This window comes from Endocarpon pusillum, assembly GCF_000464535.1.
Source record: "Endocarpon pusillum Z07020 unplaced genomic scaffold scaffold481, whole genome shotgun sequence".
Taxonomy (NCBI): Eukaryota; Fungi; Ascomycota; class Eurotiomycetes; order Verrucariales; family Verrucariaceae; genus Endocarpon; species Endocarpon pusillum.
The window spans coordinates 44,563-69,922 of record NW_006916465.1 but is presented as its reverse complement, the minus strand read 5'-3'; the positions used below and the strand labels follow the sequence as shown (position 1 = coordinate 69,922).

The following is a 25,360-nucleotide window of genomic DNA, read 5'->3' as shown; positions in this document are numbered from 1 at the left end:
ACTTCTAACAGTAGAGACCCTCTTCAGGACGACCGGGGGCTTCCATGGCTGAAGCGCTCATCCGCAAGAAGCACGTCAAGATTTGATGCAGTAACCATGACCAACCAGTTCTTCTGGCACCCCTTGAAGGTCCGTCGACCGCCTTCTGCAAGTTGATGCTCTGCCTAATAACACACGGTCAAGCATCTCCTGGTCCCTTCTATCAAGGCATCCGCTGTTTATTGCCAGCCTAGCACGAAACCTTTGTACGCAACCTCTCGCGGCCCGGAAACGTCTTGCAGCATCTTCAAAGGTCAGACAGTGCTTCTTAACACGAGAACGATGCCAGAACCTAATCCTAGGCCGGGCAAGCACTTTCCTGCCCACTAAGATGCCATCAAACCTCGGTTCCTCAACCATTTGCTCGTCAACGAATCTAACCACCTCCTCTAGCACCCCGACCTCGTTTTCCCGAAGGTCCAGCTCAAGGATATTTTGCTGTAGCTTGAGGGGCTCCGTTCTCAGGCTTTGAAACTCACTACTTAGATCAGTGCAGAACATCCTACACATATCCTTTCTCTTCGGGACGACTGGTAGATCACGGATCATTGTGTCCCAGTCAGCACATGTGGCAATCAGATCTTTGAGGTCTTGTTTCTGGGTGAGCAGAGACGCTCGACGACCGTGGATCACCTTTGAAGTGGTTTGTTTCTCTTCGAGCCCTTCCTGCCCCGATCTTTGTGCGCCTTCCCAACGGGTCCAGACATGTCAAGAACGAGTCCCTATGCATTCCTATCTTGGAAGTTGCAGTTACGGTCTGATGATCTGTCAAGATGCCTTCCAGACTTGAAATGCCATGCAGCGAATCGAATTCGAATTCTTGGTCGCATATTTTATTGCCACTGAGGCAAAGGTGCGCCCAAAGATGAAGAGACTTCAGGTTCTCAGGACCTTCACGAAGTGGAGCTATTGTGTCAGCACCCAGGCCCCAGGTTCCCATGACTTCACGTGGTACAACTCTGCCTTGAACGGCCACCGGTAGTTTCTCCTACAGCTTTCCCAAGTCTCTGTGAGATGAGTCTCTGTGAGATGAGTACCTGTTGCTAGGTCCTCTTGGTCAAATGGTTCAAGGTTCTCTCCAACAGATACATTTATACCATGTTTTGCTCTCCATCTTGCTGCTCTCTTCCGAAATACGATGTCCTGGAAGTCACCAGCTCGACGTCCAATCTGTGCCATAAAAGCAGCATTCTGGTGCACCTTATATGTTCTTTTCATACTGTGATCCTCCACATTCACACCTGACTCATGGCTCTCTGGTCTCATCTCCAGATTTCTTGCGACACATGGAAAGCCCTGTGCCATCGACGCCATTCCAAGAAGAGCACTTCCAGCAATTCTCTTCAGCTGAGATCTGAGCTCATGGCAAACATCTCCATAAATTGAGCAGGATTAGTCTTGGCAACTGCACAGTCAGGTGCTGCCTCATCTGCTGCTCCCTCTTCGCCTATCAGTTCAGAGAGCAGCTCATCCTCCTATATCACCTCAAGGTTAGAAACAAACCGTACTCCTTCGCAACTCAGTCGAGCCCCCTCATCAAAATCATCCAGCATCCTCCCCGCCAGCATTCCTTCCCTCGTGCCAACCGCCTCCTCCCACCCACTTCCCGATCCCCAGGAGCGCCCCACAATTACACAATCCTCATCTCATCCACCACCCCCCTCGCCTCGGGAAACCGCGTTTCCCAGCTCGCCAACCACATAACCAGTGCTTGCCACAGAGCAAGATCCCAACACGATCACCTCGCGCCACCTCTGCGACAGTTATTGCAAGCCTGCCGAACCCGCAGCTGCAGTCTCAACGGGCCCTATCCAGCTCTTGATGTCTTTAACGACCTCAGCAACCTCCACACGAAGTTTCTCAACAGCGTGCTGGAAGTGACATCCAAGCTCTCACTGCTAGAAACCTCACTACACCATGTCAACAGCATAGGCACAGTGGCGCTCGCGACGATCGAGGGGGAGATTGAGGATGTAAAGGTGTTGATCCGGAAGTTAAGACGCTTCGAGGAGAGGATCAAGAGGTATCTGCGGCTGGAGGCTGAGAGGGGTGGCGGTGGGGGGTTGGAGATTATTGCGATGGTGAGGGATAGGTTTAGTCCCGAGATGAGGGATTTCATCTGCGGGATGAATTTGTTGGCTGTGAGGGCTCAGTTCATGGGTTTGCAGTTGGGGAGAGGCTTGGGGATTTCGCGGGTGCCAGGAGAGCGAGGAGTTTTGAGAATTAAGTGGGAAAAGGGGACGTGGTGGGTTTGGTAATGTTTTTGAATTGATGTCTTGCGTTAAGTGTAGTATCCGAACATGTCGAGCTTCAACAGGAAATGCTCGAATGGTGGTTCGCCACCTCCCTGTGGACTCTTTCCTTCTGAGATATGGGTCTTTGCGGTCGATGCAAAGCCCTGATTGCGCAGACAACGAATCAGTCTGCCCACATGCCTTTTGAACTCCCTATACACGTGTTTGGTTTCCTCCATCTTCGTCCCATCGTCATTGCGCCTAGAAACTGCAGCAAAGCGCAAGATAAGCCCAAAGATTCCGTCGATCACATCCCTGACTTGCGCCTGCCGACGACCCAAAAACAGCGCTTCAATGATACGATCGAGAACTTCCCCATGAAGTCGTTCGAGGCGCGACAAGCACCCGGCTATGGCTATAGTGCCTTCATAATCGTCTCGGTCGATTGCAGCTTCAATATTCTTCAGCAAGTCCTGGAAGCGTGACCATTCCACACCAATGGCATCATTACTCGAGTATGCGGCGAGCGTGCTGACGAAGTGCTGGGCCTCTATCCTGAATTTCTGGTTCTTGCTGCCGGATCGTGCAGTTCTGCCAGCTATGTCTCGCAGTAGACTTTGGGCGGCGGCCTGCACACGCAACAGTCTAAGCATGTACTTGAAGATCCTGTCGTATTTTCTTAGACTGCTTTGCGTGATGATACTGTCTAGGACAGGAGGCGCTTGGTATTGTAGTCTTAGGAAGTCGAGGGTTTCGATACTGCTGAGATCTTTACACTTTTCCAGTTCGTCAGTAGAGAGATCGCGGATGGCGAAGGAAAGATTGCCGGGCAGGTCATCACTATCGACGCCACTCGCGTCCGTGAGATGATAACTCTCGCTGAGAATGCCCATCAGGACAAGTCGCAGCTCAGAACTCGCGGGCGGCCAAGTGTCTCTAGCCTGCAGCCGAAGGCCTGTGGTACCCTCCATTATTCTACGTCCCTCGCCGCCTGCTTGGTCTGAATCGAAGAGAGCCCTACTAAGGCGTGAGGCAAAGAGCCCATCAGACAGAAGCTGGAAGCGGTATTGAACGGATAGGTGAGCGTAGAGTGAATGGGTTTTGAAAAGGAGATGGAGAGTTGAGAAAGAGAGTAGGCGTGATTGAGCGCTGAGCAGGGGGGTGAGGGAGAGAGAAAGAGAGTGGGGTAGTGATGGACAGAACTCTGATTGATCAAAAGGGTCTGATGATCCTATGTCTGCCGCCAGGGCTGTAGTTGTAAGCTCAAACAGAGTCGACTCGGTGGGTACAGAACGCCTGCCTAGATCTCGATCTAAAACATTTGGCACATCCAAATTGGTCAGGATTAGGCGGTCATCCTCCTCTGGTAATGCATCCTCGATCTCAGAGTGTCTTTGTTGATAGCCTTTGGGTGGTTTACCCTGGTTATATCGTAGAATCGCCTTCCGAAGAACATGCTCATACTCGTCTGCTTGCGTTTGCAGCCGTGCAATAGCTGCCCATGACATATACCATGATAGGTGAGACGAGGAAATCTTTGATGAATCCAAGATTGAATGGTCAGCCTGCTGGGCTTGCAAAATATTGAGACAGCGCCTAGAGTTAATCACCAGTTCCTCGACGACGGCGACGGGCGTTTCCTGATTGTTAAGTGGCCCATGATCTTGAGCCTTCGTACTTTCAGACATGAGCAACGCCTGGACCTCTGCACCACCCATACCTTTTCGGAGTCCCACCTCTGCTTCTAATGCAGATATCCAAGGCGTAGCAAGTACACGTAGGATCTCATGCAGCACTTTCCCCTGCCAGACGTGCTGTGACACCTCTTGTTCCGCTCTGTACATTAACTGTATAATGGCATCTCTAGCGCAGTTTGTAGTTGCGGCTACCTCAATAAGATGTTGTAGGCTGTGAATAAGGTACATTGGGCGAGAGAATAGGTCCTTGACCTGGAGTATTGACTGTAGCTTGCTCTTAGATGTCTGAATTGCAGACTCAACTGCATAGACGATAGTTGAAACCGCAGAGCTAAGAGCTATAGAGAGAGGCCTAACCTTTGGTTCAGTGACAAATGCTTTGAGTCGTCGCATACAGTTCCCCATCTGCAGCACGTCTTGAAGTACATCTTGTTGAACCTGAAAGCTCATACCAGAAATTTCGAAGTCTTCCGTGACTGGGACAAATGTTGCCAGCAACTGATCATAGCGGTAGAGCATCGAGTCTCTTCCGAGTCCAAGCTCGAACAACGACCGCAGGAAATCTTCGTGCCGAGCTATCAAATTTGGGAGTTTGGTATTTGTTTTCAAGGCTTCATCAGCAAGAACAGCATTGAAGACTGCTAGGCCTGCTTCGCTCAAGTACGCAGATCGTGGCTTCTGCGTCTGAGGCTGCAGGAAATTGTCCCAATTGACAAGCTTGTTGTCCCTGGTGCCACTCACCACATCCTGCAACGACCATACATCCTCCAAGATCTCGTCATGTTCGATCACCCCGCTGGTCGAAGCGCTTTCTTCTCCTTCTGACGCGCTCCTCGATTCCACCAACGAGTCGAGTTCAGGAAGTGGCTCGTCGTAGCAGTCAAGGGTGAAGAATTCTGAGCGAAGCTTGGGCAAACGTTCTTCTTCCTTCCCATCGAAATCAGTATACACAGCGAAAAAATTGCTCGCTTGCTGAAATGGCTGCCATATCGATTTTTGGTCGCTCAGAAGGTCAGGGATCTCCAGAAGGCCATCTAAAATGATCGGTTCTTCGTTCGACATCGAGGTGGAGCCTTCCGCCATGTTGCATCTGTGGTGTATGCTTTATTCTCTCCATCAGTGATAGTGTTGGAATTGATAGAAGCCCCTCTCCGATGTAGCTGCGAAACGGCTCAGTACATGTAAACATCGTCATCGGGGAATTATTTCACAAAACGCGTGGCGCGTGGTCAAGCTTGGCGATGATGCACATCTCGGGATTGTCAGGTACGCCTGGGAAAGTTACCGAGTACTGCTACATAGTACATATCTGCTATGGATATCGACCATCAAAGAGTGACAACATGACCAACACATTGGCGATATATATCTCTTGATTGTTGCCTTCAATCACTGGGAAATGGCCCCAAGAAAATCGGCGCAAGCAGACATTGACCCACCGCCAACATTTAGTACCCCAGCTCCAAATCATGATGAGATTGTCCCGGAAGAGGTTCAGAAGAGCTTGTCCCGGTGGACTGACGAGCAAGAGATTGCACTGCTCAAAGCCATTGTGAGGTGGAAACCGGTAGGTCAGTCACTCTATTTCAGACTCGCGAGTACAACTGATATGCGAGATGATCCAGGCGTGCACAAGCACTTTCGCATGATCGCCATCCATAACTACATGATCAGTCAAGGCGTTGTCAGCTCAGGCGATCAGCACACTACTATACCAGGGCTCTGGACAAAGCTAGGATCACTTTACAACCTGCCGGTTCTTGATGAAAGAGAAGACTCGTTGCTGAATAGCTCGTCCGAGGAGAATGGCTCGTCTGGTGAGTTGTACCGCCCCCGTTTCCCAGACCATGATTCGGCGCAAAAATTCGACGGAAGGCTAAATCTGAAAGGGTCGAAAACACCCGCATTGGACTCTAGAAGAGAGAGTACGATAGCCGACACAGATGAGGCAGGGTCGTCGCCTGCCCCGGGACGACGTGGAGCTAGGGCAACAAGACGGGGGGGAAGGGTTTCAAAGCTACAGCAGGAGATTGGAAGTAGCCATAGGACAAGTAAGGCTGCTTCGATGACGGAGGACGAGCCCATGGAAGACGCTGAACAGGAGGAAGGAGAAGATGGAGAAGGCAGCGAGACAGTGGATGGAGATGATGCCGAGGACTCGACAAAGACAAGAAGCTCAGCAAGGGCACGAGGAACCCCAAAAGGCAGGGGGGGTAGAGGTCGTGGCGGTACAAGAAGCAGAGGACGTAGGAAATAGTGTCTGAGATTGTAGAAAAGACTGCATGCAGTATGAGAAGCAATTGATAATGCATTTCCTTCTGTTCTATAGCCATTGCGCGCTGTGAGACTGTCCTGTAGATGCATAGAGAACATTACCGGCAGCCAGAACATAGCCTGAACGTCCGCTTCTTTCTTTGCGACCCTCTTGTGTTTGTAAAAAGATAGTATATATTCACTAGTTTCGCACAATTTCTTCAATAATGAAAAGCCCGATGTGTGGATGGCTTGGTGGCTAAGGCGTGTGACAACCCTTCGAACCCACTCAAGTTATGGCCCATACATTTCTCCTAATGGGATTTGTAGCCTCCAGTCCCTTGCACAAAAGCCCCGATAATGACGGGTGTGGCCATTTTCCCCACAGTTGACTCTCTTACCGGCTCACTTTGTGAGTGTCTGCCAGTTTGTCAGCTGACTGATAAGTACGAGTACTGTCCATTGCACTTCGGACGGGAAATGGAACGGAGTACCCGCCTTGAGCGGGTTGGTTTTTTGTGTTTTGGACAGGGGAGGTCAAGGGTTCAAACCGCAGTAGAAGAGGATTGAATATTTTTGGTTTCAACGATTGAAAATATTAGCATGCTAGGATCTGCCATAAGCTGTTTGTGAAAAGACTTCAAATCTCATTTAGCCTTGTTTAGAGCCTTCCAGGAAAGTAATAGAAGAGCTCTTGATATCACTGGCACTGCAGGAGGCACACGCTCTGAGAATAAGGAGGTCTTGGCAAGAAAAGGGGGCTTGAATGATGAAAAATGAAGATTCTCTATACCAGTAACATCATGCCAGCACTCGCTGCTTTACTCAGTGGCCTTCCTTTCTGGCCTTCCTCTCTCCTGTCTCTGTCTTTTGAAGCAACCAAAACTCCCTCTACTACCGTCTCTCAACTTCTTCAAGGTGATTCTCATCTCTCCTAGCTCTTGCTGCAATTTGGCCCTCGCATCATTGCTAGTCCGCTTGTCTAGCACTTGATAGATCTCAGATTGCGTGTCACTCGCTTTGCTGGTAGCATATTGGCTCATGGTCTGCGCAATGAATTCTGTGTCGAGCGTCGCTTGCATCAATGCAGGCAAGGTGTATTTTTCGGGCTTACGGTTGGAGAATGCTTCAAGTAGGGCGGTGGAGACGGCTTCTAAGAGGTAGGATAGGATTTCTGAGAGGAGTGCCGGTGGGCTACCGACTCCTGATGATGGTGTTGTTGTGGTGGCGGAGGGGGTGGACACGGTGGTGGATACTTCTGTATGGACCATCACAAGTGTAAGCATTGTTGTGTACACGTACGGACGGACTTGAGTTGGACTTGATACAGGAGCCCAGTCCGGCGCGTTGATACCGTCTTTGATGGTTTTGGTGAGGGTCAAGATCGTGGGCAGAGTATAAGATTGGAAGAGACGGGCGTCAATTTGGCCGAGCACATCACGGATAGTCTTGGACTCGTCTGTAAGCTTGACAGAGAAGGAGGACTCGAACAAGTTGACCAGTTGAGGCACAAGGTCGATGCGCAGAGCCTTAAGATTTGACAAAGTCAGCAGCATACGGACGTTGCGACTAGAGGCATCGATCGTGTCAGAGGCTATTGGAAGACTGGAAATATTCTCCGCGTTGGCACTGATCATGTCTGGTGTCACAACAATCCAGTCATCCTCATCTACCCTCACCGCTTTCTCCGCATTCTCGACCATACCACTGAGAGCTTTGTATACACTGGTGACGAACTGTGTCTTCACCATCTGCAGCAGCTTGGCCGGCGGTGGAGTTATTACCTCGCCAGTGCCAGCTTTCGTTTGTGTCTCTGAGAAGTATAGAATCTTCTGTAGACCTAGTAAGATGGTCTTCTCGAAACCGACGAAAAGCGTTGGCATCTTAGTTTGATCGCGGTTCTCCGGACTTCGCGTCCAGTCTTCAAGGTTCCTGCAACTTTCAGCGTCCTTATTCCAAGCATCACAAACAGCGCGGACACATCTTTCCCGAGCTGCGCCCACCATGGCCTTGATCTTCTCATACGAGTGGCTCCCAGCTTTGATGGGGCTCAGGGAGGTCATCTCACTTGCGGCTGTTCCCACTAGGTTTAGAAGCTTGCTCAGATAGTGAACAGCACTGAGCGAGTTCGAGTGTGGCGGCCAAAATGCAAAATCCTCCCAAGGTTCTCCACGCTTCGGCGATGGTGGAGGCAGAGTCTGCGGATCAATTCTGCCAAATCGGCTTTCGCCGGGTGATAGTGCAGCTGAGAGCGGCGTACTAGGCGTGTTTGGTGGGAAGGGAGAAAGCAGAAGGGAGATGTCTTCGATTGGAGCATCTGCGAACAAGGAAAAAACAGCGTCTCGAATGAGGTTGACCAAATCAATAGCACCATTCTGCAAATCTTTGACTCCTGCCTCTGAGAGCCTATGATGCTTGCGACTTTGGCCTTCAAAGCCTGTAGGTAAGGTGCTCTGTTTTTGACCATCGATGAAAGACTGTGTTGAGTCCCAGAACTCCATTACCTCGCCGAGCAGGCCACTAGAGAGAGACAACAATTTGGTTAAGAAGGCGAGGTTAGTCTCCCACATTTCGATGACTTGTTCTGTGTCTATTGCGCTTGGATTGTCTCGAACAGCCTGCCTTAGAAACGAAGCTGTGGCTGGTGGAGGTGTAGCCTCAGATGCTGCTAGCCGTCGTCGCAAGATTTCGATCTCAACTTTGGATCTCTCCGACATGCCAGTAATTTTGGTCTTCAAGTAGTCGTATCGGCTCAACAACCATACCCAAATAGGATTATCATCTACACCCAGCTCGAGAAGAACCCCAATCAATTCCATGTGCTCTTCTGTCTGCCCTGGTCCTGCAACTGGAAGCACTGATTGGACGTTGCTCAGTCGCCGCCATATGTCTCTTTTTAAAGCTTTCACTTGCGTTTCCACATTGGTCCACATGCGGCCAGTCACCAGAATTTTGTGAATCTGATCATCTGTCAATGCCTGTCGACCGTTGACGGCCTTTTCGGCAACAGCTCTGGCGTCATTTGAATAGTTGCGAGCTGAGTTGTACCGTTCAACAATAGCTTCATAGTCCTTTTGCTTTATAGACTTGGAAAGATTTGCGCCAAGCTCGTAGATCTCTCGCTCTTGCTGCACAGCATCCACAATTGATTTCAACCTTTCCTCGCGTTGACGACCACCAAGCGCTGGACCCCAGACATCCTCGGCCTTCTGTGAGACTTCTAGCAGTGGCGTCTTGATACCTTGCACCCCGAACTCGCTCTCCTTTCTAAGAGCGTTCTTGCTAGGCGGTGGTTTAGATGGCTGCGACATGCCTGCTGCGCTACCGCTGCTGAAGTTCCTAAAGTGACCGCTTGAACGACTTACGTGTCGAGAGTGGGGTGGGGAAGTCAAGCCGGTTTCAGTCTCGGTACCTTGATTTTTCATCTCTGTGTAGACGTTATCGATGGTTGCTTTCGCCCGTACGAATCTCTCGAAGTTTGATTCCACCAGAACCTTCAGAGACGCAGATTTCTGATCGATAGACCTTGTCAGATAGTCCAGACCCTGAAGCAAGGATTGTGTTGACGCATTGGAATGCGTCTGAGACAGAAACAGGCCTGGCGAAAAGGTCGTCGAAGAGAGCAGGAACTTATTTCGTAATCGTGCATCCTCGTCAACAGGTAACCCACGTTGCTTCAATACAGCAACAACACTGTCTGTGCCGCCTAGGGGATCTTGCTCGTCCTTCTGAACCAGGTTCGCCCTTCCATCACCCGTCTTTTGAGAGCCAGGAATCACACTTCGGCGATCACTGGCACTCCTTTCCAACGCAGAATACCTTGATTTAGACTTTCTTGCGCTGGGATGATTGGCCGGTGCTGCCTCTTCGTCGCTTTCATCAAGCTCAGCCGGCCATTCTACCGGATAAGGCGTAGACAGATTGTAGTGAGTGACAATACTTCTCTCGAAGTCCGCCATACTATGAGATCGGTCTGGAAAGTAGTCACAAGTTTTGTCAGTTCGGTCAATACGGTAAGGTATACTCGTTAGACACGCGTAGTATTGCCACCGCCTTTAATCAGTCCGAACTCTTTCGACACAAGCTACTAGTTCCCATCAGTAAATTCAGTTGGTCACTGCTCTGTTGCCAAGTGGAGAAAAATCTGCCCCGAGCTCACCTCCCGCCGCGGCCTAGGGTGATGCCGCTCTAGCTCACCCCGGTCTCACCCTGGCCGGGTGAGACTCAGGTGCCACTCACCCCCTGACCGCTGTGCCGTAAGGCAGCAGCCTTGGGCGGTTTACAGTACCTTGGCAAAAATTTGGATGCAAAACGCGCCCATGCGAACTTACGCGACTTAACCCCCCTTATTCGTTTAATTACCATGGCTTAACAGCCCTCTTTCTCCGTATTCTACATGCTAATTCTGCGTATTCTAGGTGCTAATTCTGCCCATCCTGCCTGCACATTCTGATTTTGATGGGGTATGGCTTGCAGCCTTGGCAAGCTACCGCCACCAACGTTAAACTCAAGAAGGCAGCACCAGCAGGAAGGGGAACTTTATCTAATCAAAAAGATGATTCTCGCGGGCCGTATTTTTAAGCTTATTAATGCAACAGCCAATTATATAAACTTGGCGGTGCTTTTATATTAGATAGATGATAATAATATTTTATAATTACTAAATAACTATTATTTATGTTAGATAAAGAGTATTAGGGCTCAACTAGTCAAGACAAGTCTCAACTAGAAGCTGGGTCCAAGTGGGTTGGTTGGGTAGAACAGGAAGTGCAGTGAACAATACTAAGATGTCTTCAACTTAGGTATGAGCTGATAACATGAGTTGACTACGGAGTAAGAAGAACTATCTGACTATCTGCGAAAGGAGTGCGTTTATATAGATAAGAGATTCGTATGCTCAGTGGTGCTCAGTAGTGAGCAGAGGTGAGCAACCTTAAGTGTGCTCAGTCTTGGCTGTCCATGAGCAACCATCCGGGTAGTCTTGTCCTAGTGGCCAAGCCTAGTGCCTAGCTCTGGGCTGTGTGGCTCGGGCAACCTTCCCATCCTGGGAGGTGCTGTAACAAAGAGCCTAACAGAAAAAGACAAGAAAAAGACATAGAAAAGGCGTAAGAAAGACGTTATCTTAGGTGATAATAGTATATTAATTTTATCTATGTCCTGCAGACGACTATATAGCCTCTATCTGACGTCTGACAGGTGCATAATAAACGCACAACAGATGTATAACAGGCGCATAATAATCTAACTAATAGTGCACTTGCGCCTATTACTCGCATGCTTAACCCATGATTGTATTAGCTATAGGTTTCAACAATTCGTTTAAACGTAAAGCCTTTTATTTTTAAAAAAAAATGTTGCAAAAATTAAAAAATTATAATTGAACCGACAACAACAGGATTTGAACCTGTGCGGGCGAACCCACATGATTTCTAGTCATGCGCCTTAACCACTCGGCCATGTTGTCATAATAAATTAGTTTTGCTCTAAAATATAAATTATATTTTATTCATCTAGCGTTTATTAGAGCTAATTATTGCAAACTTATAGTTATAACTAAGATTAAATCAAAGTATCTTTGGTATATTAAAACTTGAAGTGCTATGCTGCGCTAAACGTGTATTATCTCTTGTTGCAATGGCTCGAAACTAGAACAAGTCAATAGTCCATAGATTGCTAAAACGTAAGCTGAGGAGTCTATCTACAGCGCGGCCAGCGCTCTGATCTATATACTCCTCCATCGAGCGCCAGAGGTGCTACTAGCTGACCTGCGCAAAGGATCTAACGGAGCATCCGCAGGGCCAGAAGCGGTAGCTTCCCTCTTGAGGAGATTTTACGTCCCCAAAGGGGCTATACCAATCTGCTGTCCCATGGTTCCTGCACGGGGAGCGACGTGCTGTACGAATGCCTCTATCGGCGGCATAGTAGCGTAACGGCAAGAGTTCCGCGTGCCGTTGTGGATACGCCATCGGCGCTGCCATCCGAGTGCGTGGCTGGTTATGTGCATTTCCTGCGCCATGGCAGAGGAAATGCTCCATCCATCACACTTGTAAGCCTGAATAGATCTATGTTGTAGCCTCCTTTCTTGTAGAGTTTAGCGTTAAGAGATACCCGCGTTTAGCGGTGAGATTATTTCTGCAGCCTTGGCATTAAGAACATCAAAATTACTAATAGGAGTCTGCTGTAGCCTTGGTAAAAAAAGTAAAAGAGTATTAGTTTATAACAATAACTTTGAATATAACTCTATTATTATAAAAGATATAAATCTATCCCCTGTGTCACTGAATGAGCCTCCTTCCTTATTAGGACTAGTACGATTTATCTATAAAAGGCTAATTATTATCGCTATAAAACTATAAATAGTATCATTCAAAAGCTAGAAGAGTTAGCCTTTTATAGATAAATCGTACTAGTCCTAATAAGGAAGGAGGCCCATTCAGTGACACAGGGGATAAGTGATAGAGAATGTGGAAGTAGTACTTTGATTGTGTGATTAGGTAGGAAAGGAGAGGAAGGGAGGAAAGAAGGGAGAGAGGGAAGGTATAGCAAAGAAGGGGAAAAGGTCTCACCTTGTTTTTAGGTGAGAAAGAGCCAACATAGAAAACCCACCCCCCCCCTTGATTGCATAGGGTGGCGCTAAATGGCCATGTTAGAGACCGGTGACGAGAAACCGTCGTGAAGCAGGATCATGGGTGAGCGCTGGGTGAGCTGGTGATAAAAGCGGCGGCGAAGGGGTGAGGGTCGAGGTGAGTGCGGAGCAGATTTTTCTTCACTTGTGCTGCCAAGAATGCTGAGGTCGCGGTGGGCAGCTTGGCCGAAGCTCCACCTCAAGCTATCTCATTTGTTGTTCAAGCTTTTGAACCCCAACTAAGCGAAGAGCTCGAGCCTTGTCTCTGTCCTCGAGCAATTTGCTTATTGTACAAGATCCTCAAAAGCTTGCTTTGCACAATTGGGCTCTAATTCGGTGTTTTCGTTATGATCCGCTCCCGCGCATTCGCGGTTGCTGCCCGCCAATGCCTGCGGAGGGCTAGCCAACAACCTCGATGGGTGCCTGGCTGTTCACAGGTAGGTAGTCGAGATACGCTGCGGGATGGATGATTGAGACTGACAATTGTCGTACTTTTAGGTGCCGTGCAGAAGCTATGCAGTTGCGAAGCAAGACCAGGTCGCGAAATTCAAAGGGAAAACAGGCTCAGACGGAAAATATACTGTGACTCTGATAGAAGGCGACGGTATCGGTCCTGAGATATCACAGTCTGTCAAAGATATCTACTCAGCCGCCAATGTACCTATCAAGTGGGAGCCAGTCGACGTAACACCGCGGTTGAAGGATGGAAAGACAGTAATCCCAGACGAGGCGATCCAAAGCGTGCGAAAAAACTACGTTGCTCTGAAAGGTCCTCTGGCTACGCCTATCGGCAAAGGACATGTCTCCCTGAACCTAACTCTCCGCCGAACTTTCAACCTTTTCGCCAATGTGCGTCCTTGCAAGTCCATTGCGGGCTACAAGACACCCTACGACAACGTTAATTTAGTTCTCGTCAGAGAGAACACAGAAGGAGAGTACTCGGGCATTGAACACGTCGTTGTAGATGGTGTCGTGCAATCCATCAAACTGATAACCCGCGAAGCTTCTGAGCGAGTACTACGGTTTGCTTTCCAATACGCCGAAGGGATCGGCAAACCCAAGGTGAGGGTAGTACACAAGGCCACCATTATGAAGATGTCCGATGGCCTATTCCTAAGCACGGCACGGGACATCAGCAAAGAATTCCCCAACGTCCAATTCGACACCGAACTCCTTGATAATGCTTGTTTGAAAATCACAACAGACCCGGCACCTTACAGCGATAAGGTGCTTGTGATGCCCAATCTTTACGGCGACATCCTATCGGACATGTGCGCTGGCCTGATCGGCGGCCTCGGCCTGACTCCTTCCGGCAATATTGGAGACGAGTGCTCTATTTTTGAAGCTGTTCATGGCTCCGCCCCAGACATCGCAGGCAGAGGCCTTGCGAACCCTACCGCATTGCTGTTGAGCAGCATCATGATGCTGCAGCATATGGGCCTGAACCATTACGCAGACAAGATCCAGAACGCTACCTTTGCTACACTAGCAGAGGGCAAAATGTTGACGGGCGACTTGGGTGGGAGGGCTAAGACACATGAGTATGCTGATGCTATTATCAGGAAGCTGAAGGTATAATTCTGCGGACTGAGGAACAGCAACCTTGTACAGCGTGTGCGAATATGTATCAATCCGGTCAGCAAATCGATAGATGCAGAGTACCCACTATGAAGAATATCTTAATCCTACTATTTCAACACCCAGATTTCAAAAGCTCCTGAGCACACAAGTCAAATCGTGGCAAGGCTGGAAACAGAGATTGGAACGGACTTTTAAAAGCAACCCTTCAATTACATAAGACCCACGAATCGTGTACAAAGCTCTACCACATCAAAGCGAGGAACGTTCCACGTTAGGGGCCGAAAGGATATTTTGCGGAATTAGTCTTAGGCGAAGATCTTGCTTGAGTCGGATTAAGTAGGTAAATTTGAGCCATAACCCCGATAATGAAATTCCAAATGATACAAAATAATTCCCTTGATAAAGAAAAACAAGCCAATTATCGATGCATACACAACAATACCTATGCCCCAGCTCACGTAGTCGCCTGCTCAAACAGTACGATCGTCTCACAGAACGCGTTTTTGTTGCTCGCCTGCGGCACAATGGCGTTGCCCTCATACGAAATTAAGTAACTGGATCCCTTGGTGCTCACGGCCCACAAGTAGACATCCGTGCTATTCATGACTGTTTTGGGGTGATTAGTTTTTGGTGAAGCTTTGGACGATGCGAGGAAGAAGGGGCTTACTATCAATCATCCTCTCCTGACAGGTCTCAGTGTTCAAACACGAGGAATCCCAATTCTCGAAGAAGTGGTAGAGACCGGCGCCATATGTGAAGACGTTGGTGCTATCAACGACGCGGAGACCCCAGGTCCGGGGGCAATTAAATTGTGTGCATTCCTCGAAGGTAGGGTCGGTGTACGCAGATTGTATTGTGTAGGGCGACAAGGCGGTCGGATTGCCTTGGAAATAAGCCGTTTCATGCTGAATAAGGCCCATGAAGACGTTGCTGGCGTGCGAGATCTGGTAGTCGTAGAGGACGTTGTGTTCGGCTGACGTGCCCCACAGCCAGACCGGACCGTTCTTACTCTCTATGAGAAAGCCCCTAGAAACCGGGTGTGAGCTGCTTTAGCACGGCGGCGTTTTTAATAGTCTCATTTACCTGCCAGTATAGATATTGATCTGTCCATGGTCTTTGAGATCCAGCTCGTGATCTGATGTCCAGCCCCATATATTCTCACCGTAGAAATCTGCTTGCTCTGTCACGTGCAGCATCAGGAAAGCTCCTGAGCAAGCTTCCATGGTCGCTTGACTGGTGGTTACAGACGGGTTCTTCGCGCAACGATCACTAGCACATATTAGATTCAATGTCAGGACCGTAAGCCAATACTCGTACCTCTGCAGCTCAGTGCCCGCAGTTCCTCCAATGCGCCAATGAGAATCCCACATCCCCGCAGCGCCTGGGGATGTCGCTTTGATGTTCCACTCCACCAAGATCGCTCCAGGCGTAGGACCTTTTGTCTCGAAGACCAGCTCAGAAATCTCTACCGTTCCAGATTCCCCAGGATTTCCTACTCTGAACAATGGTCGTGGATTATTCTGGTCGCCAAAATTTGGGCCTGTGGCCATCACTATTGGGAAAAGCTCACCAGTGATCTTCAAGTTGATAGGGACTTGAATAGTGTTGCTGATGATATATGCACCATGGTCGAAATAAGCAATTTGCCCTGCCTGAGCAGCTGCATTGAGAAAGTTCTGCACAGCTACCGTATCATCTTATCAAGAGGTCAGCGGTACTCTACTAAAAGTAAGAAATTCTTACCAGTCAGACCGTCTCCTGCTGCATATGTCTTGGCCCGGAGAAAGCTGCTCGCGTCATACTGTTCGTATTGTGGTTTTGATCGTGCAAAATAAGCACCGCTACTGCTCACAAGATTTGAAGGCCGCGGTATTGGTGCCAGTTGCTGTTGAATAGTGACTTCCTGAGCAGTATAGGTGCTGTCTGTGGTATTTGAATACGTGCAGGTGGTTTCGTTGAACTCGGTGCCTGGAGTGATTGCCTCTCCAGCGGTTGTCCATGCATTCCCCTGGGCGAACGAGGCAACTGTTTGGCCGCCAGCCAGGATCACACGTCCACCCGTATTTGCTATCGCTGGAGCTGTGCCGACAAATTGAACGTTTTCGACCACCAATGTCCCCGCAGTCTGTGGCGAACTGAAATCTGGTACATACGGTGTGACTATGCCAGTCCCACTTACAGAAATACTGCTATCCAGGAGTACGATGGAGCCAACAGCCTGTTGGTCAAACCCTCCGCTTGACATATCGATGCCGATTGAGGCACCGGTGATGGTCACTCCGTGGAATGTCCATAGCCAATTGAAGTTCATATAGATTGCGATGTTGCCGTCGATGAAAGTCAGGTTACGGGTAGTGAATTGTTGATTGCCCAAGAACATCTGGCGGTCTCCTCCTATAAAAACCAGATCAGTCATGAAGCCTCCACTGCCATTCTCCATGAATATCTGCAGGTTGTCAGTCTATGTTTTTGCCAGACCAAGAAACGTACGCCTTGCTGCTTATTTCCGGCTACCGTCTTGGGCTTCATTACGAACTTGATGTTCTGCAAACTCGTTGCCTGAGCCACTTGCCAGTGTATGCCAGCAGCGCCGTTGGCGGCATCTGTCAGATCGATCACAAAATTCCGAACCTGTCGATAGAAATTAACCTGATTTTGAAACCAGGTGTTTCCGTATCCATTAGGTATGTAAGGATCAGCGTCGAGAAGCCCGATGCCATTGTATGCCGAGGTTGCTTTTAATACTGGTAGACTGACGGCATCCCCAACCATCTGAGTGTTATACCTGTGGAGTCAGAGACGGTAGATGATACCACATCGATCTACATACCACATAGCGATTGGCCTCGAGACCTTGTATGTTCCTGGTGGAACGTAGACCAGAGCGGGGAAGGTGGTCGAGCTCTCGCAGTATCTTCCCGCCGCCGAGTCACCACCACCACATCGGAAGCCATAAGCAATCGCATTCTGAATTGCCGCAGTATCATCTAGAAAGCATTAAAATTGCTGCGGGCCGCCTCACGGAAATCGCTTACCTGTTACTCCATCCCCTGCGCATCTCCATTAGTAGCAGGATGGGCCAAGTCGGTGAGTGCAACTTACCGACTGCGCCAGGAACGCCCCCATACGATTCCTTGACATTACGGAAGACAGGATAGCTCGAATCGTTACCAAATGCAACAACGCCTTGCCGCTGAATGTTGGCCAACCAGTAGCTCGACTGTGCGGCGACCCACGTGCAGTAAAAGAGGAGCTGTAATGTCAAAGAGAGAATTTTCGGCAATTTCGGCATATTTACGAACAGCTTGCTGCAAAGGAAGAAGAGTGGCGCTTTGAGGAAAAGGGCCCTTGAAATAGCAATCCCATCGAAAATAGTTGGGCTTGCAAGACATCAAGGAGTTACACTACCGTAAGGAAAATCCCCAGTGATCGAGCGCGACGCGCTCAATCAAGGAATGTCGACAAGCTCCACCAGCGGAATGTGTCAGTCGGTAAACACCCTCATTTCAATGTAGATATTTTTGTAATCTTATATATTCTCCACTATCGTAGAGGATACATTTGTGGCACAACCACTAAATTGATTGACGCTTTGAACGATCCTAACAAAATATCCAACTTACCTTTTAATCGAAGATGAAGCATATCGGATCTTCCCCAACGATCCTGTTTATTTTGACGATTCTCACAGGAGCATTGGCAATACTCGAAGCACGCGGAGGGTGAACAAGCCATATTTTAATGCGTAATGCGATCTGACGCAATTTAGGGAATCACCGCAATGCAACATTTTGCCCGAACGATGTTGCTGTCTGCTGTCCGTTGACGGTCAAATGCGGCTCAGATGGAAAGTGCCCTCAAAAAGCCAAAGAAGGGGCAGGTTATGTTGAAGCCGGGCAAGCAATCATTCCAAAGGAATGACTTGCGAGATATCGCTGGTCTTCCTGAGCTAGATCTCCGGCTTCTGCATGTGACGGGAAGGCATGACATGTTCGATGTTTCGTATGAGTGAGCTTCCTTGTCAGCGGTGTGAGCGAGTTGCAGAGACGAGGTTTAGATTGAAATATGGACCAAACCATCATGTGGATTGTCCCCAGCTCGAACCTCTGAGTAAGTTGGCTTGGCTCAAGATTGAATTTTGTGTCAGAAAAGTCATCCAATCAGATCTGAAGCCATGTATCAAAGGCATAGAGAGCGAAAGCAGGCACATTCTATATTCATTATGTAACATATGGCCTATATCATGTTGAGTGTGAGAAGATGGGCAGCAGCTTCAATTGGATGCTCCAACATTGTTCCTTGTCAAGGCCAATCACGTGACATGCTGTAGCCTATCCCAAAAGCAGACGTTAGGGCAAGAAAGAGCCCTACCGAACCGAATTCCACCAAGAATCACGAACTCTCTGTTGGATGAGTTGATACTAAACCAGATTCTTCTCCAACACGTTGCAGTAACGATAAAGGTACGTTGTCTTTCAATCTGCCACTCCCGGTGAAATTTACACACTCTCTGAAATCATGCTGACCACAAGTCCATCCATAGATGGGTGCCCTCAAATACGTCGAGGAGCTCCAGAAAAAGAAGCAGTCCGATGTCCTCCGTTTCCTACTTCGAGTTCGATGCTGGGAGGTAAGACTCTCATGATGTGGCACATTGGTGTCTTGCTATACACTCGTTGAACATTGCTGAGAGTGCATCAATATAGCTCCGTCAACTCAATGTCATCCACCGTGCGTCTCGACCTTCCCGACCCGACAAGGCGCGCCGCCTAGGGTACAAAGCGAAACAAGGATATGTGATCTATCGTGTCCGGGTACGACGTGGTGGTCGCAAGAGGCCAGTACCGAAGGGAGCAACCTACGGTATGTACATGAAGGTTGAAGAAGTAGTCAGCTCTGATCGTTCTCCGCAGGCAAACCAACCAATCAGGGTGTCAATCAACTCAAGTACCAACGATCGCTCAAGTCGACCGCGGAAGAGCGTGTTGGCCGTCGATGTGCTAATCTTCGAGTCCTGAATTCGTACTGGATCAATCAAGACTCTACCTACAAATACTACGAAATCATCCTTGTTGACCCCCAGCACAAAGCTATTCGCCGGGACCCCAGGATCAATTGGATTGTCAACCCTGTACACAAGGTGAGCCATGTGATGCACATTTTTAAGAATGTCGTTGACCTGTCTAGCATCGCGAATCCCGTGGACTTACTGCGACTGGAAAGAAATCGCGTGGATTAGGAAAGGGTCATCGTTACAACAAGACGACGGCAGGCCGGAGGAAGACGTGGAAGAGGCTCAATACTTTGTCTCTCTGGCGATATCGTTAGGTCTGCTGAAATTGCTTTCCTGCTTACTGGCACTGTTTTTGGAGCTGTGACGGAGTGCGCAGTGAGGTGGGCCAGAAGTGCAATCCATCTGTACTTCAGAAAGTGGTCATCAACTCGTTGAGATGGAATGATATCTGTTCATGGTCCAAAAGCTGAAGCAATGTGACTTTGTACAAGGTCTAAGACGAGCCTTCATGACCTTCACAAGGATTGAGAACTCTAATTATCCCGGTCTACTGTATTCCCCCTGCCAATCTAATTGTGATCCTAGAATTTTAGAAAGAGATCTGCATTTCGATTCTCTAGTCCATTGGGATGCGCTGGGCTTGTATCCTCTCTATGACTTTAAGAGCAGCAAAAAAGGGCCGGACTCGTACGCCTTGCATAGAGGGGTAGATATGGTTCCCACTCCGATTTGGATCTCGGACGCGTCGACCCGTCAATGGGTGCATATCTTGCGCATTATAGTAGCCCCTTCCTCAATTCAAGATCGATCATGAATTCATGCGACTCTGCGTTCAAAGCAACATACCCATCCAACTTGCTGCCTTTCACTTTCACGCTGAGTGCACTGCCTTCATTACGGTTCCGGATTGAAGGGCTGACAAAAGCGACCTGGCAGCATTGGCAAGGCCGTCATGCTGGCCTGGAAGTTCAACTATTCATGAACGCACCAGTCCTTCCAACAGTAACACTCTGGATCCATGTCTAATCCAATGTCCTTTCGCGTACACAGCATCGCAGCAACCGCATTGCATCGACCACCGTCTCTGCTCAAATGCCTCCATGGCCACCTCGGCAACACGCTCACACCTCAACCACCTTCAACGGCACAACACCCAACGCATCGTCAAGCCGGATTAATACCAATCGACCACTCCCGCCGCTCCCTCCGACGGCTGTAGAACTTGATTTACCTACACACTACCCAAGTCGGAGAGCGGAGCCGGAAGCAACATCTGCTAGGCATGGCCGGTCATTCAGCCATCCATTTCCTTCTTTCTTTGGGGGTGGCAGTAAAAGGTCACAGAAGCGGAACCTGAAATCCAAAGTCAACATCGACTCGACCGACGATGATGAACCGTTCGACGATGGGCGCTCCAAGAATTCTGCAATTGTCCCGTCTCGCAACTCCTCTGTCAATGCGAGCAGCGAGCCGATGACAGGCAAATGTATGGCCTGTGATTCTGCTGTCAAATGGCCACGAGACCTGAAAGTGTTTCGATGTACTATTTGTCTTACGGTCAACGATCTGGAGCCTTATCAGGAGACGAATTCACAACCGCTCGAGACGAATCAGACCAATACGCATGCACAATTTGCGGTGCCAAGAAAACGTATATACACATCCAGGTACGCTTCTGTGGGTGCATGGCTGACATATGCCAGCCGTTCCCCTGTCTCTTGAACGAACCCGAGCTATCATTGAACACTCTTTACGAGTGTACTTGAGCGCACGCTCTGAAGGGGCGACGACACAAACAGAAGATGGCTTAGAAGCAGGCTCAAGACCTATCCTTGAACCCAGAAGTCAATCTAGCGATAATCAATCTAGACCCAGACTGAATAGGAGAAACCCATCAGGATCTGGAATGTCTCCCAAAGGTCTCACACTGGAAGGCTCGAAACTCATGAATTCTACGGAACCAGCCCGCGTTGAGGCACCGACATCTCCTAGCAGTCATCTAGCTGTACCTGCGGGAAACAACACGAATGTGGAAGTCTCGGACCTATCCGACCAAGATGGCAACTCGAAACCTCGATCCGTGCGGGATTTCATCTTTCGTCCAGTGGAGGACTATGTGGCTTCGTGCTTTGCCGGCTGTGCTACGTTGAACAAATCCTTTCTGACAGTAAGGCCAGAGTTTCAGAGAGCAGCTAGTGAGGGCCAATCCACTCGGACCGAGCCCAACAAGTCTCATCTATCCCCACCTGGCGGTGACAGTGTCCTGTCCGAGGTCGAGGTGGATGCTAAAACGCTGCTACTTGGAGACATAGCCGAGAATAGTTCTTGGTGGACTGGTGATCGACCATCACGAGGGTACTCCACACAAAATCTTGCTCGTGAGCGTTCGCCAGATTCACGGCGCGGAGCGGTGAGCCAGAAGACTCCACACATCAACTGGACTGAAGTTAGCTCCTGGTATCGGTCTGTACTGAATGCGGGAGTATCTTGGCAAGACAGTTGGAACGGTCTGCAAGCACGCTCGTCCTCCAGAGCAGCAGCAGCAGCAGCAGCAGGAGCAGCCGATGTTGATGCAAAAGCTGCGACCAGCTTAGCAGCAGAAATAGAGAACGATCTGCTTGAAAGCAGAAACCATCTTCAAAGAGTTCTTCTCAAAGCCACAGAAAATCTGCTGAAACGTCCTAGACGACCGCTCAGACATGCGGAAGACTGCAGATTCCTGTTCATTATCTTAGCAAATCCTCTCTTGCTCGCGTCGGATCCTTCGTCGGCTGCTCGAGGATCTAATGTGCATTCCATGGCCAGGCGCGCAGGACCTGGACAGCACTCAGGGATCATCAAGCGTGTATTGGGTCTCATGGCACATCTTCCGAATGAGGTACATCAGTGTTTCGTGGCATGGTTCTCTCGTCTCCCCGAAGGTCAATTCGAACGTATTGTAGATCTCGTTGGTGGGTTTGTAACATATCGGTTGAGCCGACCGGCACAGAAACGAGAAGTGGTCAGTCCAACAGACGGTCTTGTGCCTAGTTTCTCGGATTCTGGTACCCAGCATGCTTCTCAATTGCACGCTGCGCTTGGGGGCAGGCGGTCGGCCTCATCCAAACCTACCAACAGCAGCGGCAAACCTCAGCTGGCGAATTATGGTGATGACTGGCAAACACGTGCTGCTGCGCGTGTCATGGCTCTTCTGTTCGCTGCCAACGGGGGCCACTCTTTGAGGAAGAGAGAAGCATTGCCAGACGAACTCAGATCACCTAGCGTTGGCTTGACAGCAAAACATAAAGCGCACGCCCATGGTCAGCTGATACCGATCAGCAGCTTCTACAACACGATGTTGGATTATGCTGATCTGGCTGCCGACTTCGAGAATTGGGAATCCAATCGGGGAAGGTTCTCGTTCTGTCAGTATCCATTCTTCCTGAGTATCTACGCCAAGATCCATCTGATGGAGATGGAGGCACGACGGCAAATGGAAATCAAAGCAAGGGAGGCATTCTTTGATAGCATTCTCAGTAACAGAGCGGTGAGCCAATTTCTGGTCTTGAAGGTGCGGCGAGATTGCTTGGTTGAAGATTCGTAAGTGGACCACTGCTGCCTAGCAACCATGGGGGATTATCTCGCATGTCTGCGAGTACGGTACCAGCTAACGATGCCAACATCAGACTTCGTCGCATCAGCGAAGTGGTAGGGTCCGGGCAAGGCGATATTAAGAAGGGTTTGAGGATTGACTTCATTGGCGAGGAAGGGGTCGATGCCGGTGGCCTTCGGAAGGAATGGTTTTTGTTATTGATTCGCGAGGTCTTCGATGAGGCGCATGGTAAGTACACCGGCTTCATTCGAGTTTACATGCTGAATCCTTGTAAGGACTCTTCGTGTATGACGAAGATTCACGATTTTGCTACTTCAACCCTCATTGTTTTGAGTCATCGGAGCAGTATTTTCTGGTTGGCGTCGTGACGGGACTTGCAATCTACAACTCCACCATACTGGACATAGCCTTTCCTCCGTTTGTGTTCAAGAAGCTCCTGGCGTCGACACCTGTCACTACGAACGTCACTCCTTCAACGCCTCGACTCGCACATGGTAGCTCTTTGGAAGACCTTGCAGAATTACATCCAAGGTTGGCACGCGGTCTCAGTCAGTTGCTCGAGTATACTGGGGACGTGCAGCAGACCTTCTGCAGAGACTTTGTTGTCGAGGAAGATCGCTATGGCGAGAGTGTACAGGTACGAGATTGGTTGCGAGGCCATCAAATACAGTATGCTGATTCTGGGTCTAATGCAGGTCCCTCTGCTGCCAGGCGGCGAGAAGGTGCCGGTAACGAATTCGAACTGTCGAGAATATGTTGAATTGTACATCCACTATCTTCTGGACATTTCAGTCAGTCGACAGTATGAACCCTTTAAACGTGGTTTTTTCACTGTCTGCGGGGGTAATGCGCTGTCATTATTTCGACCGGAAGAGATCGAACTACTGATCCGCGGATCGGATGAGCCTCTCGACATCCATTCGCTCCGCGCCGTCGCCGTATACGATGGCTGGCCGCAGGGACGAACACCGGACCAAGAACCACAAGCCCAGTGGTTCTGGGAAGCCTTCGAGAGCGCGAATCCGGCAAACCAGCGGAAATTATTAGCCTTCATCACCGGCAGCGATCGCATACCGGCGATGGGGGCAACTAATCTTGTTATCAAAATCCAGCTCCTGGAAACGACCAAGAGAAGCGGCATCATCGACACGGAGCGCTTTCCGACAGCGCGCACATGTTTCAATACCCTGGTCTTGCATCCATATCGGAGCAAGGCGCAATTGGAGAAGAAGCTCTGGATGGCAGTCTCGGAGAGCGAAGGGTTTGGCCTCAAATAAGAGGCTGTTGCCCCAATCCCACCTGTCTTATGGATAATCACCGCTGAGGAGGAGTTTTGACTCGCGCCGAAGACATTGGACAGAGATGTACTAGTAACTAATACCCCAAAAATAAAAGTAGCTTCCTCCTCAGGGGCATTCTGGTTCGTTGTTTTTGGATCTGATTGTGTTTCACTGTAGAGTCGTAGACCCGACTGGCCTCGTCTTTTTGGTGTTGATGATAGTGGTAGCAGGTTCCTCGTAACTTACTACATTACCTGTATCGTAGACTAGATTCGGTTGTCCTCATTCTCCAGGGAAGGAAGGGGTCGTGATGAACATATCAACGTCAAGGCCTGAGGGAGTTGGTCGTACTGATCCTGTCACGATCTAGATGTCGGGGATGGGATCTTGTCTTATCTAAGTCGTAATCTTATCTTATCTAAGATAAGATCTTTCCTCCCCACATCTCACTCTCCTCCCCCCCTCATTTCCTCCTCCCTTTGTACGAATTCATCGAAAAAGAGAAGAGAGATATATCGATCCACAGGATCAGGTTCATCTAGTCAGCGGCTCGAGCAGCTACGGCATACTAGTACTTCACCCCCGGCGTCTTGTTCTTGCTAAGCCACCGGGCTTCCGTATTCACAGTAACGTCCGTCTGATCGAATGGGGGATAATAAAAGTCTCCATCTCAAATTGGGCAATTGAACGAGTTCCCCTCGCTGCTAACTACTACTCGAGTACTGTGCACCAGAGGACTAGAAGCTAGGAAAACTAGAAAAACTAGGAAAACTAGAAAACCTAGAAAACCTAGAAAAACATGCCCCCCTCCGCCCGGTCGTCCACCGCGTGTCTCGCTCTGCCCAAGCGTCTACTCTGCCCCTCCATCTCTTCACTACCGAGACACCGGAAACGCCCCCTCCCTCTCCCATTCACCGGGGTGAGATGCAGAGCAGGCCCAATCTCAATCTCCACCCCAACCTCCGCCTTCTCAACGAGCACGCGCCACCGGCTCCGCAGCAGCGAGCTCCAAGACGCGCACTGGGCCGACCTGAGCGCCCACCCA

The 25,360-nt window shown here is 49.5% G+C and overlaps 7 protein-coding genes across 7 annotated transcripts; 4 read left to right on the top strand and 3 right to left on the bottom strand.

Moving 5' to 3' along the window:
• Positions 1–2,320: 2,320 nt before the first annotated feature.
• EPUS_06335 (uncharacterized protein) lies at positions 2,321–5,053 on the bottom strand (the record flags this gene model as incomplete). The annotated part of the gene is made up of 1 exon (XM_007805865.1): positions 2,321–5,053. The coding sequence occupies one exon, from the start codon at positions 5,051–5,053 to the stop codon at positions 2,321–2,323; it is 2,733 nt and encodes a 910-aa protein (XP_007804056.1).
• A 316-nt stretch (positions 5,054–5,369) lies between these two features.
• On the top strand, positions 5,370–6,227 carry EPUS_06334 (uncharacterized protein; the record flags this gene model as incomplete). Its single annotated transcript, XM_007805864.1, has 1 exon — positions 5,370–6,227. One exon carries the CDS (start codon positions 5,370–5,372, stop codon positions 6,225–6,227), a length of 858 nt encoding a protein of 285 aa, XP_007804055.1.
• Positions 6,228–7,044: 817 nt separating this feature from the next.
• Positions 7,045–10,182, bottom strand: EPUS_06333 (uncharacterized protein; the record flags this gene model as incomplete). Its single annotated transcript, XM_007805863.1, has 1 exon — positions 7,045–10,182. One exon carries the CDS (start codon positions 10,180–10,182, stop codon positions 7,045–7,047), a length of 3,138 nt encoding a protein of 1,045 aa, XP_007804054.1.
• A 3,013-nt stretch (positions 10,183–13,195) lies between these two features.
• On the top strand, positions 13,196–14,426 carry EPUS_06332 (uncharacterized protein; the record flags this gene model as incomplete). Its single annotated transcript, XM_007805862.1, has 2 exons — positions 13,196–13,285; positions 13,347–14,426. The coding sequence occupies 2 exons, from the start codon at positions 13,196–13,198 to the stop codon at positions 14,424–14,426; spliced, it is 1,170 nt and encodes a 389-aa protein (XP_007804053.1).
• Positions 14,427–14,883: 457 nt separating this feature from the next.
• On the bottom strand, positions 14,884–17,721 carry EPUS_06331 (uncharacterized protein; the record flags this gene model as incomplete). The annotated part of the gene is made up of 9 exons (XM_007805861.1): positions 14,884–15,035; positions 15,097–15,455; positions 15,513–15,698; positions 15,747–16,125; positions 16,173–16,875; positions 16,920–17,214; positions 17,260–17,416; positions 17,465–17,479; positions 17,532–17,721. The coding sequence occupies 9 exons, from the start codon at positions 17,719–17,721 to the stop codon at positions 14,884–14,886; spliced, it is 2,436 nt and encodes an 811-aa protein (XP_007804052.1).
• A 1,251-nt stretch (positions 17,722–18,972) lies between these two features.
• Positions 18,973–19,757, top strand: EPUS_06330 (60S ribosomal protein L15; the record flags this gene model as incomplete). The annotated part of the gene is made up of 4 exons (XM_007805860.1): positions 18,973–19,059; positions 19,136–19,292; positions 19,343–19,569; positions 19,617–19,757. The coding sequence occupies 4 exons, from the start codon at positions 18,973–18,975 to the stop codon at positions 19,755–19,757; spliced, it is 612 nt and encodes a 203-aa protein (XP_007804051.1).
• Positions 19,758–20,535: 778 nt separating this feature from the next.
• On the top strand, positions 20,536–24,312 carry EPUS_06329 (uncharacterized protein; the record flags this gene model as incomplete). Its single annotated transcript, XM_007805859.1, has 5 exons — positions 20,536–21,094; positions 21,147–23,022; positions 23,109–23,263; positions 23,311–23,672; positions 23,731–24,312. 5 exons carry the CDS (start codon positions 20,536–20,538, stop codon positions 24,310–24,312), a joined length of 3,534 nt encoding a protein of 1,177 aa, XP_007804050.1.
• Between the last annotated feature and the right edge of the window lie 1,048 nt (positions 24,313–25,360).